Source organism: Marmota marmota, unplaced genomic scaffold (genome assembly GCF_001458135.2).
Source record: "Marmota marmota marmota unplaced genomic scaffold, marMar, whole genome shotgun sequence".
NCBI lineage: Eukaryota > Metazoa > Chordata > Mammalia > Rodentia > Sciuridae > Marmota > Marmota marmota.
In genome coordinates this window covers 11,403,798-11,421,011 of record NW_026000261.1, presented here as the reverse complement: position 1 = coordinate 11,421,011, position 17,214 = coordinate 11,403,798, and the positions used below count along the sequence as shown (strand labels likewise).

The 17,214-nt window shown below is 31.0% G+C and overlaps 1 protein-coding gene across 2 annotated transcripts in view; it reads right to left on the bottom strand.

Moving 5' to 3' along the window:
• Positions 1-17,214, bottom strand: part of Klhl4 (kelch like family member 4) — a 92,887-nt gene that overhangs the window by 7,306 nt on the left and 68,367 nt on the right. For both annotated transcript variants that reach the window (XM_048796943.1, XM_015497952.2), the window contains exons 7-9: positions 5,980-6,204; positions 4,378-4,540; positions 2,132-2,344 (exon numbers count right to left, since the gene is read on the bottom strand). In XM_048796943.1, coding sequence (XP_048652900.1) covers positions 2,132-2,344; positions 4,378-4,540; positions 5,980-6,204 — 601 coding nt within the window. The remainder of the gene's footprint in view (positions 1-2,131; positions 2,345-4,377; positions 4,541-5,979; positions 6,205-17,214) is intronic.

Here is a 17,214-nt window from a genome sequence, read left to right as displayed (position 1 = left end):
GGGGAGGGGGAGGGGGAGGAGAAGGAGAAAAGGCATCCAAACTGGAAAATAAGAAATTACAAATGAATGAAAAGATACCTCATGCTTCTGGATTGGAGGAGTTAATATTGTTTATGATGCCAAAGTACACAGTTTGAACAACAGATCAATTACAATCCCTTACAAATCATGAATGACATTTTTTTGCAGAAATATAATAATGCATTATAACTCCACGTGAGATAACAAGGGATGATTCATAATACTGAAAAACAAAGTTGGAAATCTCACACATTATGATTTCAAAATTCTCTGTAAAGTTACACTAATGCAGTCAGTGTGGTGTTGCTATAAATACATAAAAGACCAGTGGAACAGAATGGAGATCTCAGAAAACAATCCCCACATTCATAGTCAAATAATTTTGGGCAATAGAGCCAAGACCATCTAATGAGGAAGGGGAGACTTTTCAGCAAATTCTGATGGGAAAACAGGATATAAGAATGCAAAAATAAAGTTGGATTTCTATTCTGCACATGAAAATTAGCTTAAATGGATCAAAGAGCCAAAAACTATAAAATTCTAAGAGGAAAACATAGATGAAAAGCTTACTGACATTGTATTTGGCAAGCAATTCTTAGATATGGCACCAAAAATATAGTTTAAAAGAATACAAATAGATAAATAGGATTCCATCAAAATTTAAAATGTTTAGCATCACAAACATTATCAACATGGTGAAAAGGAAATACAATGGAGAAATTATTTGAAAATCACATATCAGACAGGCAATTAATTTCAACAATATGTAAAGAATTCTTTTACCTGAATAACAAAAATAAACATCCTTATTTTTAAAATTGCAAAGCACTTCAACAGACATTACTCTAAAAAAAATACCCCAAAGTCTAATAGCATCTGATAAGATGCTCAAAATCAATAATCCTTAGGAAAATAGAAATTACAACCACAATGAGATGATACTTCACAACCATTGGGATGGCTATTGTTTAATAAATAATATGTAAGTAAGAAACTATTAGATATAATTACTTATTATGATTCAATATTAATGCTTCCCACAAGTAAAATATTAGTTTTCTTCCTTAAGTCTTTTCTTACTACAGTTTATGCTTCGATACCATAGTTGGATAAATTTCATCCAAACTGCTTTCTTTATGATATTTCAATTCCCTCACATTTAAATATTCCTTTGTCTACAAGATCAAGTCCCAAAATGTCTACTTTGTTATTTTAGGTCATATGACAATCTGCTATTAACAAATTGCCTTTTCAAATTATATTTCAACCCAAACTTTATGCTCTCATTTACAAAACTTTCTCCTTTTACCTCCTTGGCCTTTTTCTAGACCAGAAATTCCCACCTACTTTGGTAGAACTACAAAGTACAGGTTATTTTCAGCAACATACCACACTATTCACCCAATGAATGTCTCCCATTCAAAGAACTTACCTATGGGAAAGGAAATACTTATTGCAATAGAATCAACATTCTGAAAACTATTAACACCTTTCTACTGGAGTTTTCCCTGTATATTTTGAGGAAGTAAAGTCTTTATACTTTTGATGACTGATCTGATTTTAGAAATTATAAACTTAATTTCATTTGATTCTGGTAAATGAATTGACTGATGTAGCTTAGGATACAATTTCCTTATTCTTTCATCACTTTTGTCTCTATTTGTGTGATTATCACACAGTAAGATATCATACTTTTAAGTTTTTACGCTGACTACAAAATGCATGAGGAGGATTTTTTCCAAAATATTTTGAGTGTAAGAGCAAGTAGAAGCCAGCCAGAGTGGCACATGCCTGTAATCCCAGTGTCTCGGGACACTGAGTCAGAAGGATGGTGAGTTTAAAGCTAGCCTCAGCAATTTAGTAAGACCCTAGTAACACAGTGAGACCCTGTCTCTAAATAAAATATAAAAAAAGGGCTGGGGATGTGTCTTAGTAGTTAAGTGCCCCTGGGTTCAATCCCCAATGCCGAAAAAGGACTAATCCACTGGGAAAAAAAAAAAGATTAACAATTATTTGGAAGATTACTTTCTTATAGTTTAAAAATCTTTTTATTTCTGAAACAATGAAATAACCAAATGATCCCACACAAAAATAAATAGAAACAATTTACCTTTCCACACAGTCAGAAAGCCTGGAGCAATGGTTAGAAGCAGGGGCATCATGACCCCCTACAACATATAAGAATCCATTGTATGTTGCAACTCCCACACCTCCTCGTCTTTTGGACATTGGAGAACACAGACTCCACTTGTTAGTATGTGGGTCAAAATATTCCATTGATTTGAGGCAGGAACTTCCATCACGTCCACCAATAGCATATAACCTAGAAAAAATATAATTGTACATACGTGTGTGTGTGTGTGTGTGTGTGTATAAACAAAGCACATGCCTAGAAATGAAAGCAAAATAACCTCATATAAAGTAATTCAATTTTCTGACATTTCTGCTTTCATATTCTAAAGTCCCTAAATATTTTGTAACAGAATTTGTGAATGGATAGTTATCTGGGGGCAACTATAAAGGTCTATCCTACCCTAATCCTCTCTCCTTCACCATTTTCATCAAAATAACTTTAACAAATAGATAAAAGAACCCATGGGAAATTAACAGAAAAGGGAGGGAGATACCAAAAGTTTTGGGAAAATGGTTCCAAAGACCAACCTTAGTAAACTTGCAATTTTAGTTAGGTCCAATTGCTCAGTATCAGAATCCCTGTCATGAAGCATTTTATTTATTATGAAAATATCTATCACTAAGAAGCTATTAACTTAATAAATAATTAAAAGGATAGGAGAGAACACATAAGCTGGATTTTTCTAGCTTGGAAAATAACTAGACTATAGTATTTCTCCCATTAACTTTAAAATGTCAATTCTTTTGATGAACAGTATTTTTAATCCAATTTATTCTTGTAACAATAAAGATGATAAACATTTATAGAACCATATGTGTATAAATACCCTTCATAATGAGTTTTAAATAACAGCAACTAATCAAAACAAAATTAAATGAATCAAAGTTGATAATTTCAACCTGTTCTCTATAGAAGATTGTATTACTGAATCACCTGACATCATTTGGGTCATACCAGAGATAGATTTAGATGTAATTTAAGCTCTAAAACATTGTAAATATGGATCTCCTTTAACATATAAAAATTTCCTGTATCTTTTTGTGCAATATTTTAAAATCCATTTGTGTTGAAATTTCATTGAAATCATTTATATGTTGAGGTATTGGCTTTATGAATAATTAGTACAGAGAGACAAGGCTGTCTCCTGCCACTGATCCACCCTATTGTTTGAAATTCTTTTTTTTATTTTAATATTTTCAATTTCTTTTTTTTTAATTTAATTGATTTCATTTTAAAAAATACACAACAGCGGAATGATTATAATTCTTATTATACATATAGAACACAACTTTTCATATCTTTGTATATAAAGTATGTTCACGCCAATTCATGTCTTTATACATGTACTTTTTTTTGCATTACAATTCTTATTACACATTATCATGCAAACCCTTTCTATATGCTTATCATTTGTCTCCAAAGGTTCCATCTCAAAAAGCCTGTAACTATCTGGTAACAATTCAATCACTTGAAAACCTTTAACATTAACAGTTTTAAGTATATTGGCTTGCTCTCTTGGGGAAAAGGCAAATATTGAGGAAGAGTGAAACTAGGTGGGCTTCCATTGTTGGAAATGCTGAACACTCTGGAAAGCAACTGTAGAACCAAAAACCCCCAAAGAAACAAAACAACTACAAAAATACTTTTGTACAAACAGAGGCAGACAAAATTTTGATAAATCAAGATTAAATATTAGGGCTGGAATTGTAGCCCATTGGTAGAGCTCTTGCCTAGCACATCTGAGGAACTGGATTTGATTCTCTGCACCACATAAAAAAAGGTATTCGTTGTGTCCATCTACAAATAAAAATATTTTTTAAAAGAGTAAATATTAATATAAAAGTGTTAGCTTCTTAAGAGTAAAAATAGACCTGATTGCTGCAAAAGTGTCAGATATATGTTCCTATACCTCTACTGAGGATCTGGGTTACATATAGATTCTGACGCAAAGATTCAGCACTACTGAATGGACCTCAAGAAATGCTGATGTTGCCTGTCCTAGGACCACACTCTGAATATCAAGGGTCTACAGAATATTTTATCACATATCTATTTTAAACAAATACTTTCATTTTAATGACTGGAAAGTTACAACAAAATGTTTTTATGATAGATAACAAACATGTTCTGAACACTTAAAAGGCTTATTTATTGATGGATCATGTTTATGAAGTTCTGTATTACATGACTTGGGAACAAAGAATATGTATGTCTGGACTTACTTATTGTTTAATGCAACAACACCAACTGTGCTTCTAGGAGTAGACATACTGGCCACATAATTCCACTGGCGTCCCTCAGGATCCCATCTTTCTACAGTATTTAGATAACTCCACCCATCATGACCACCTACAGCATACATTGGTCCTTCAAGTGTGGCTACACCTATAAGATAAATATAGTGTTAGAATTCAACTAAGTGTCATTCACAATATGCACTGTTTCATTTCACAAGCAACCTACTACTCAAAAATTGCTATACTTCTCAAATGGTTTTGCCTTCATAGAAATAATTTACTCAATTTGATCCCAGGCTAAATATAGTCTTCTAAACCTAGAAAACTTTTAGTTATAGCTACTTTACCATAGAAAGGTATTGCTGCTACTGAAGTCAAAGAAGACACAGAATGCACCATTTCTAGGTATGCAATAAAAAAATGGGAAACTGTTTTCTTTCTGGCATAAAGTCAATGTGTTATTTTAATGCAAGAGGTAGATAAAATATTCAATCTTAGAAAAACCTGGAATTCTAGACTGAATGTACCATATCGTTTTAACTCTTGTTATTTAATATATAGATAAAAAAGAGTACTGTGAGATAATTAACCAGACATTGAGTTTTAAGATTTAATTAGTAGTTTGTTCTCTGCTTCCTATCTGTTCTGAGAAATCATATCATTGAGTTTTTCTACACTTTATTCATCATCTCAATCCCCCTTTCAGTGATGTATCTTCATCTTCTTTCCTACCTCTTTAATAACATTAATTATATTGAAAACAAACTTGCTCTGATTTTTTTTTCTACAGGACATGATTTCTTATCTGTAAGAACTATACTGACATAACCAATCTTAATAATCACATAGTGCATATGTGACAGAAACAATTTATCTGGATAATTGGTAGAGGTAATACCAGTCCTGGATCTGCCATACTTCAGCTATAAAAAGTTCATTATTAAAAAAGCCAATTCTTGTGGTGTTTTTTAATCAACACTATGACATCTCAAACATATGGAATCTAGTATGAAGAAAGATGTATCCTGACAGATATTCAGGAGAATAAATATGTCCCACTATTCCATAAGTCCTTACTTCATTTATCTTAAACTTCTTGGAAACTGCTGGGCAATGTATAAGTTAAAATTGTTTTCAACCAAAGTGTTTCTCTGAAACAACTTTACCTTGGACCTGCATCCTAAGAGTTTTGAAGAAATATAGATTTGATTCTTGTGGGAAGATACATAATTCATCTAACTAGAAACATAATATCTCTCTATCATCAAAAGGTCTCCTCTCTATATTGAGCTTAGGAGAAAACTTCCTGTTGTAATTTTAGGTTCCTCAATAATATAACCTACCTAAAGTTGCTATCTTTGTTAAAATATAATCCTCTTTTAAAAATGTTTAAGGAAGCAGGATTAACAAGTATGTAATCTATTACATTTAAAGAGTTTCATGGGTTTTTAATATTTGCTTAAGCTTTTCAGCATTTAGAATCATTTTGACCTAGAGTTTGACTAAAGTCCAAAAATGTAAAACTATGGTTCATTTAAAAAAAAATTACTATACATTCTTAATGAATTATATAGCATTAATTCTTACCTAAACCATGCCTGTGTGTTGACATGGGAGGCATGACAATCCAGATTTTGGCAACAGGATTAAAACATTCGACAGTATTCAAAGTTTTTAGACCATCTCTTCCTCCCACAACATAAAGCTTATTATCAATAACTGCAACACCAAACTGAAGCCTACGGCCACTCATGGTGCCAATATGCAGCCAATTGTTGGTTCTGAGGTCATATTTTTCAATTGTAGTGGTACCTGTTAAAGGGATATTTGACAATGGTAAAAATCATTTATATTAAAAATTTTAAGTTGACATAATTCACATTATATTTTTATATCCACAACTTATAGTAAATTATCAAGGATTGCAGCTCATACTGCACTAAATAGCCCAGATGACACTACAACATGACAGATAAAGCAAAGGGTAAAATATTTACTTACCACTTTTGGGTCAAAATGGAAAAGTCAGAATAAAATAATACATATGGCATATATATTATATATTTATACCTCATTTGGCAATATTGTGCTATTGGTAGTACTAATACATGTGTGAAATATTATATTTTATAAAACATACCTTGGATTCTGTTATTCAATATTTACACGTCTTTTACAGTTTTAGTTACGTATGAGCATTGGGTATGTTGATTTCTGCTCCACTGTTCAGGTTGTAAGGTGTGTGCATGTGTGTTTTAAAAGACAAATGACTAAAGAACAAGGAACTGATACACACAATGTTTCATGGTAGTATCACAAATCATGGTTAAGACTATAGAAATCTGAGGTATTACTTTAGATTTTAATAAAATTTCATTTTCTACCCTATTACTAAAAAATTTTTATGGCCATGGGAAATTATCACTACCATCATTATAAGTAATAATAAATTGTAACTTCTGCAGACAATTCTTGATTATCATTCAGTCATAATTGCTGCTGATACAGTAAAAGAAGATTTTGCACAAAATAGAGCCTTCTTTCAGTACTAACTATGATGGAAAATGCTAAAATTATTATTCAAACCAATAGTGTTCCTAATATACTATGTGGAAAGTTTAGGAATCTTCATACCAATTGCACAAAGCCAAGAACAGAGATATGAAAATTACATTTTCTAATTGTCCCTTTACTGAGAGATTTGTGGAGAAAAAAAATCCATCAGTTATTATGGAAAAAAATTAATATCTGAAGTTTATTCTATGGCAGTTATAAGGCTATGGTATGGGGTAACATCAAGTCAAAATTTGATCATAGTATATTTTAGATATTTTGTTAAATCTGAATATTTTTGTTGGGTTACATTTTTTATTAGATTATTATTTCTGCACTAAACATATTCAGATGACACTGTTCAAACTTGAATATCTACAAACACATCTAGTTTCACTCCTGTTTCTTTCAACTAGTTTTCTCTGAATGTTTTCATATTTCCTTATTCCAATTTTCCAAAATCTTTCTCCATATATGTATATGTACATATATGCATACATATACATACATACATATACATGAATACATTTGTAAATGTTAACTTCTTTACTTCTAACTCTTTCCATTAGTGGACTTTACAAGCTAGCCAATTTAGATTAGGACACAAAAGCTAGGCTGTATTAATTATTGATATCATGGTGATATTCATGTTGAAGTAATTAGGTAGGAAACTGTACAAAGCTACATTAATTATCTGTATACAGAAGGTTTACACTGAAAGTTGCAGACATTTGCTTTATGCCAGATTAATATTTCCAGGAATTATATTAACTGTTAAATAAGTTTATTTCTCACTTCTCTGTTACCATCATGAATGTTTATGAACCAGTAGTTTGGTATCTTGAATTCAGGAGAATTCCCTATCCCATTTGCCCATACCCACTAATGTGCCAACTAATTAAGATGTAAATTCTCTAGCTAGTTTATTATGATAGCTCCACATTTCATGGAAAAAAATCATAAATTATATTTTGGCTTTTTTGTATTTTTTCTGTGGAGATCACCCTTTTGCTGAGAATGTTACAAATACTGTTTCTCAAGGCATTTTGAAGCTCAATTTGTTAATTATAATCTTAGCAAGAATGAACAAATCCCATTAAACTTTGTAATACTGCTGGGAACACAATAATTCCTGCAGTTGTGAATATATATGAATTAATGATTTCCTTTATTTATTTTTAAAATGAACTAAAAGTGACTATAATCACATTTCCTTTATCATATGTGGTATTGTCTCTCAGAATTCATTGCTTTTAATGAATAAATCATTACTAAATAGTTTATATGTACAAAGTTTATCATTGGACCATTGTAAAATTTCAACCTTGTTCACACATAGAACTTTTCTGATTATTCTTTCAGATACATTCTAAAAGTTATTATTAATTTGTGTGGTATCTATATTTAGCAATTAATTCTGAGTTTATTGCATGAGTCAGAGAGGAAATTAAAAACAGAAAGTACTATATTTAATAGACATCAAAAGGTGAAAGCTGAAAATATTATATCTTTTAAAAATAACTGAAATAACTCACAATAAGAGCTCTAATTATAGACAATATTTTTATAGTTTTATGAAAGAATGGTAATTGACATTTTTCGATATAATATTGGTTTATATAAATATGTTACATTTTAATGTTCTTTGTTATATTTCTTTCTTTACCCCACTTTTTATTTTTCAAGAGATTCTAAGGCATATAAGAAATAGAGTGTTTTGCTATTGTTCTTCCTTTTAGAATAGTGGTAGTATAAAAAGACACACACAGAATTTGAGTCAGAATTCAATTTCTAGACTTTCTCCATGTTTGTCCTTGGGTTGGCTAACTAATATTAATATGTGCAAATTAGAAGTAATAAAACTTCTTTTGCAGTATGGTTGTAAGGATTAGAAATGATGTTTGAAAATGACAATCAAGGATTGGGTACTCAAAAATTGGAACTTTAAGTATTCTTCTAGCAATCTGCAACATCCCATAGAGACATTTATAGTGTCTCCACATAGTAGGAACTCAAAGGGTCTCAAAATAATGGTCTCTACTTTCCATAACAAACTGTGGTAACAGAGACTAGGGACTGTAGTCTCCCATTTTACTCATTTTATGAAATTGAGTTGATAATTAAAATGATAAATGAACTAAAAAATAATCTAAGGAATGAACTAAGAAAATACAGAAAGGGAAAAAACACTGCAATAAATAGATGGAGGTTATGGAGAAGAACTAAGTAGAAATACTGAAAATGAAATATTCAATAAATCAAATTAAAAATTTTGTTTGAAACTATAGCCAAGAGATTAGACTATGTATAACACAGATTTTCAGGCATCAAATGAAGAATATAATCTTGAAACCCAGTAAACAAAAACGAAAACATGATAAGTGACTATGGCCAGAGTGTTCAAGAAAAATTAGATAGTATTAAGAAACCAAATCTTAGAATATTAGCTTAGAAAAAGATACTGAGATACAAACTAAGGGAATTTACCATACTTTCAGTGAAATAATATCAAAATATTTTTCAAAGCTTGGGAACGAAAGGGAAATCCAAATATGTGAACCCTTTAGAATCCCAAATAAATAAGATCAGAAATGATTCTCTTCATGACACATTAAAATACCTATTACACAGAAAAAGGACAACATTTTAAAATCCACAAGAGAAAAATAGCAGGTCATATTTAGAGGCAAATACAAAATACTCCTCATTTTCAGTTCAGTCTCTAAAAGCCAGGAGGGATTAGAACAGTACATACCAAGTCCTGAAAGGTAATGCTTGACAACCAGGATTTCTATATCAAGCAAAGCTATCCTTCAGAATTGAAAATGAGAAAAAAACCCTCTAATATAGGCAGAAACTAAAAGAATTTTGACTACAAATTAAGTACTATTCAAAATATTCAATAAAATATTACATATAGATATAATGAAAAACAAATGTTAGAGCCAGCAAATGGATGAATATTACAAGTATAGCCAAATAAAAGAATTAGATATTAGAAGTAAATTAAAATAGCATAATATGGTAATCATCTCTCTATAATAACACTAAATGAAAACTGGTCTCAAATCTCAAATTACAAGATATAGACTGGCAGAATGAACTAGAAAACAAGATGCACCCATGTATTGTTTACAGAAGACTCACCTTACAGGCAAAGAGAGCCATAGACTAAAGATGAAATGATAATAAAAGATATATAATGCAAACATAGTACAAAGACAAACCAGGGTAGCTATTCTCATAACTGACAAAGCTGACTTAGAGTAAAAATTAATAATAAAAGACAGATAATTCATTATTTTAATAAATAAAACATTAATGAGTAGCTTGTATGTACAAGATAAACAAAGTTTATCATTTTACCATTTTTAAATTTCAACCTTGATCCTGCTTAGAACATTCTATTCATTGTCATCATTCTTTTATATACATTATAAAAAGTCTTTACAATATTATACTGGTGAAGGAACTATTCAGCAAGAATAATGATTGTGAATATTTCTGCCTCAAATATTAGCACACTTACTAACATAAAGCAAACCCTACTCAATATATGATGACTTAGTTATCCCCAAATACAATACTACTGGGTTGTTTCAACAGACTTCTTTCACCAATAGATAGCTCATCCACATAAAAAAATCAAGTTTCTTCAGACCTACAAAATAATATTAAATAAACAGACCTATCAGTCATTTATATAATATTTCATTCATCTCCAACAGAGGTCACCTTCTTTTCAGATACATATGGAATCTCCTCCAAAATATACCATATTTTAAGACACAAAGCAAGACTTAACATATAAAAAATAGAGATAATTTTTCATATTGTGAGAAAATAATGAAATAAAATTAGAAATCAATTACAAGATAAAAAGAAATAATTTTAATATATGGAATTTGAATGTTGTACTTTTGAAGGAGAAATGGTTCATAGTAGAAATCAGGAGGGAAACCAAACCAATTATTAGAAACAAGAATAGAGATAAAACATAATCTCCAGGACATTATGAAGCAGTTTTAAGAGGAAAGTTTATAATACTGAGTGTCTACATAAAAAAGAGAAAGACCTCAAAGCCCTAGAAAAGCAAGAACAAACTAATTCTGAGACCAACAGAAGACAGGATATAATTAAGAGTCAAAAGTAATGAAATTGAGAATAAAAAATACAAAGGATCAATGAAAGAAAGTATTCGTTCTTTGAAAAGATGAACAAAATTGATAAATACTTAGCCAAACTAGCCAAAAGAAAAAGAGAGAACCCAATCAATAAATGTAGAAATGTAAAAGAAGATATCACAAACATTTGTAAAATCAAGAGGATTATTAGGGACAATTTTGAAAATTTATACTCCAATAAAGACTGGAAAATCTAGAGGGTATTGCTAGTTACATATGTCTTACCCAAACTGAACCAGGAGGATATAGAAAACCTAAGCACACCAATATCAAGAAATGAGATTGAATCAATAATTAGAAGCCTTCCAGTTAAGAAAACTCCATAACCAGGTGGATTCTCAGCTGAGTTCTAGCAGATCTGTAAAGAAGAACTAATACCAATAACCCTCAAATTATTCCATGCAATAGAAAGGGAAGGGACACTCCCAAATTTATTCTAAGAAGTGTGTAACACACTTGATACCAAAACCATATTAAGAAATGTAAAGAAAAAAAAAACTACAGACAAATATCCCTGATGAACTTAGATATAAAAATTCTTAATAAAATATTAGCATTCCACATTAAAAAACATATTAATGGGGCTGGGGATGTAGCTCAAGCGGTAGTGTGCTTGCCTGGCATGCGCGGGGCACTGGGTTTGATCCTCAGCACCACATAAAAGTAAAATAAAGATGCTGTGTCCACCGAAAACTAAAAAATAAATATTAAAAAATTCTCTCTCCCTCTCTCTCTCTCTCTCTCTCTATCTCTCTCTTAAAAAACATATTAATGATTGTACATAATAATGAGGCTCATTTCACTGAAGAGATGCATAGTTGGTCAAACATATACAAATCAATAAATGTGATTCACCAGATAAATAGAATTAGACAAAAAAAAACACATGGTCTTATCAATAGATGCAGAAAAGTCAACAAAGTCCAGGACACATTCTTGCTAAAAACACTGAAGAAACTAGGAATACAAAGAACTTATCTGAACATCATAAAAACTATATACAACAAATCTAAAGCCAATGCAAACATCATATTGAATGGAGAGAAACTAAAAGAATATACTCTAAAATCAGGAAACAAGACAAAGATGTCCACTCTCATCACTTCTATTCAATATATTTCTTGAAACTTTAGAGAATTCAGGGAACAGACTGAAATAAAAGGATTACATATAGGAAAAAAAATAAGTAGAAGTATCTGTTTGCTGATTACATGATAATATATGTAGAAGACTACAAAAAACACCAGAAGATATACAGAGGCAATAAACAAATTCAGTAAAATAGAAGGATGCAAGATCAAAATAAATAAGTCAATGACTTCCCTGTACCCCAACAATGATTCTGCTGAGAGAGAAATTAGGAAAATAATTACATTCACAATAGTCTCAATACAAGAAATGCAATAGAAAGGGAAGGGACACTCCCAAATTTATTCTAAGAAGTGTATAACACACTTGATACCAAATCTAACCAAGGATGTGAAGTACCTCTACAATAAAAACTATGGAACATCAGGAAAAAGAAATTGTAGGTCTCAGAAGATGGAAATACCTCCCATATTTTTGTATAGGCAGAATTAATATTGTTAAAGTGGCAATATTACCAAAAGTGATCTATAGATTCAATGTGATTGCCATAAAAATACCAATGACATTTAGCACAGAACTAGAAGAAACAATTCTAAAATTCATTTGGAAAAATAAAAGACCCAGAATAATCAAAGCAATACTAAGCCATAAGAGTGATGCTGGAGGCATGACAATATCAAATCTCAAATTTTACTACAGAGATAAAATAACAAAAGAGCATGGTATTGGCATAAAAACAGGCATGGAGATCAGTGGAACTGAATGAAAGACATAGAAAAACTCACATATTAACAGTCATCTTAACCTTGACAAAGGTGCCAAAAACATACATTGGAGAAAAGGTAGACTTTTTAACAAATACTGCTGGAAAAACTGGCTATCTATATGTAGAATGATGAAACTAGATATTTAGACCTCACCCTGCACAAAAATCAATACAAAGTAGACCTAAGACCTAGGAATTAGACAAGAAAAAAGCAACTGCTAAAAGAAAACATAGGTCAACACTCCAACATACTGGCACAGGGACCAACTTCCTAAAGACTAAGACTCCTGGAAGTTCAAGAAATAAGACCTAGAATCAATAAGTGGAATGGCATCAAATTAAAAAGCTTCTGCACAATAAAGGAAATAAATGTGTGAAGACAGAGCCTACAGAATGGAAGAAAATCTTTGGCAGATACTATTTCATTGGGGAATTAATAACCTGGATATATAGAAATTCAAAAACTTAAAGCAAAAAAAAAATAACCAAATCAATAAATGTGCAAATGAACTAAATAGACACTTCTCAAAAATAAATAAATGCATGTGATCTACAAATATTTGAAAACATTTTGACATCCATGAGGGAAATACAACTAAAAATAACACTAAAATTTTACCTCACTACAGTTAGAACAGCAATCATCACGAATAAAATAATTGCTGGTGAAGATGTGGGGGAAAAATTACACTCATGCATTTTTGGTGGGACTGCAAATTAGTACAACCACTTTGGAAAGCAATATGGAGATTCTTCAAAAGACTAGGAATATCACTACCAAATGATCCAAGTATTGCACTCCTTGGTATTTATCCACAATAACTAGAATAAGCATTTATAATGATACATGCATAGCAATATTAATAGCAGTGTAATTCACAATAGCCAAGTCATGGAACCAGAATAGGTACCCATAAATAGATAAATGTATAAAGTGATTGTGATATATACATACAATCAATGGAGTTTTACTCAGCAATAAAGAAAAATAAATTATGTCATTTGCTGATAAAATGGGTGAATCTGGAGAGGATCTTGCTAAGTGAAATAAGCCAGACTTAGAATGTCAAGAATTTAATGTTTTCTCTCATCTGCTGAAGCTAGATAGACATAAGGAAAAAAATGAGGAAGGTCATGAAAATAGAAGGGAGAACAGTGGGGTAGAGGAAAGAGATTGAAGAGGAAGGAGGACAAATGTGAAAGGGGAGTAACTATGGAGTTAAAGTGAATACATGTTATGTGCATGTATGAATACATTATAATGAATGAATTCCACTTTATGTATAACTATAATGCACCAAGTATAAAAACAACAAATAAATGGAAAAATAGTAGGGCAAGTGAATCAGTAGGAGGGAAGAGAGGTAGGAAAGGGGAAGTACTGGGGATTAAATTGGTGCAAGTTATGTTCTATGCGTTTATGAGTAGGTCAAAATACCCACAATATTATTCATGACTATAATGAACTAATTTTAAAAAGAAGCTGCTGGGCACTGGGGTGCACAACTGTAATCCCAGCGGCAGAGGAGCCTGAGAGAGAATGATCGTGAGTTCAAAGCCAGTCTCAGCAAAAGTGAGGTGCTAAGCAACTCATTGAGACCCTGTCTCTAAATAAAATACAAAATAGGACTGAGGATGTGACTCAGTGGTCAAGTGCTCATGAGTTCAATCCCTGTTATCCTTCAAAAAAAAAAAAAAACTAAGCCCAGCTGAAATGCTTATTGAGGAGAAAGAAAACAAAGAATGGGTAGTAGAAGAAGATCATTAAAAACACCAGCTACAAACACAAGATGAGTTACATAAATGAGCACTGTAATTTTCTTTTTTCTTCTATTATCCCTTTTTCCTGTTATAGGATCAATTGATTTTATATCACAATATTATAACATTGTTTACTTTACATTTTAATATTTAAGTCATCAATTAGACATCAAAGGATATCAAGAAAAAGAGTAAATACCACCCAATGATTCCATATTATCTTCTAGTGCATTGTCTGCAGCACATAGTTGTATCATGTTAGGTGGAAGTATGACCTTAGTAATTTGGAAATTAAACATGGTTTTAGGAGATGTGTATGGGTGCCAAATTGACAGGGCCTGAAGTTGTGATGTCTATTTTATGTTTCAAATTGGCTAATCCAAAGCAACCAGATGTTTGATCAAACATTCATTCTTCCAGATACTTTTGTGAAGGTATTTTAAAAAATGAGATTAACAGAACAGTAGACTCAGTAAATATGATTACCCTAAATAATATATGGAGGCCTCGTTCAATTAGTTGAAGACATCAATGGAAATAAAAGTTCGATCTCCCCAAGAAGAAAGAGTTTTGCCTGCATGTTGCCCTTGGACTCAAACTAACTGAAACTCTTCCTGCTAGCCTGTTTGACATACTTTGGATGTGCCAACCATCCACAATACATAACTCAATTCCACGTGAACCAAATCTATTTGGTTTTGTTTCTCTGGGGAATCCTGATGATTACAGAAAGTTCCCCATATTTTTGTGTGATAAAAATTCTTAGGCTCATTCTACCCAAACCACAATTAATGAAGTTATTTTACTACCCTTATTCCTTAATCTGATATATCAGACAACTATTTTATTAGGCTTCCCAAAATGTTGTATTTAATTGTATAAGTGTACTGATTTTTAATTTGTGCTCTATTTCATTAAATTTTCCTTATATAAAGTAGAGAAACTGAAAAGGAGTTACAGATACTTATAACTATTATCTAAAAACATTCATTTATATAAGAATAATGTAAGAAGAACCTGAAAAATAAGAAAAACAAACAAAAATAAACATAAAAGTTTCCATTCTCATATTAAATATGACTCCATTAATAATATCAGAAACTAAAGATAACCACATTTGAATTTTGTATTTATTACCTTTCAATTTAAATAACAAAAAACTTCTAACATGCTAATAAATTCATTCTATTCAACAAAATGCAAGAAAATACACAGTTGCCAGGCTTAAAACTTATGATAGGATCCCATTGTAATTTGGTAAATTCTGAAGCACAAACACCTGTAAAATAATCCTTTAACATTGAAAATAATTGTGTTTTCAGCCTCCTGTTTTTAAATAGATTCTGAGATTTTAACATATTCTCTGAAATATATTTGTTGAGAAATTAGTCCCCAGGGTGGTAATATGGAGAGGTAGTTGGACATCAAAAAGGAGTCAGGGCCATGAGTCACTTTCTTATGAATAGATTAATGCTGTTCTTACTTGACTGGAATAGTTACCATGATAGCACTTCATTACAAAGTTTCTGTTGTGTTTTTCTCTTCTACATGTACATGTTTTACCCTTTTACTTTTCTAACAGGTTGGGCTTCCAGTCTCCAACTAAATAAACTTTGTTTTTTAAAAATTACCTAACTTATTCCCATACATAAAACAGGAAACTAAACAACAAGGTTACAATTAATCAGAATATTTCCTGTGTACTGTTCCAATTTCCAGTTACACTTATCAGAGGAAAAAAATATGTTTCCAGTAGTATAAAACTTTTAGTTTTATATTATTTTCTACAACGTAGCCATTCTATGTATGATTTACTAATAAATTTTATCTTTAAGTAGATTGATGGTTTTATTTTATATGCAACCAACTCAATTAAAAATATTTTTTCTATTATAGCAATATGGATTGAAAGACTGAGAAATCAAGTGTAAAGAGGCAGAACTATAGAAAACAAGTTCTACAAAGGGTTTTGGTAGATATAATGGCTTCAGGAACTGTCCCCTATAACATTTGATGAAATTCTTATAAAAAATCATTATTTTCAGTTTTGAATTCCAGCATTTCATGATTATTTATAATTAGTCTTTGAGTATCTATCTAACAAGAATTTTAGAACAGGATCTAGAAACTACTCTTTCTCTCAAAAAGTAAACCTGAAGGTCCTTGTCCTTTTCCTTTATGACCAACATCAAATAAGTGGTCCTTGAAAACATTTCATATAGCAATATGAATATTCAAATTGAAAATTCCTTGCATACATTGAAAGTGTCTATTAGGAGTTTAGTCAACATCAATGAAAGCATTATATCTCATATGAAAAGGAAAAAAATAGGTCACAAAATTACATTAAATAACTTATTTATGAAAATTTATATATATATATATATATATATATATATATATATACACACACACACACACACACACACACACACACACACACACATAAATACATACACTACAGGCACA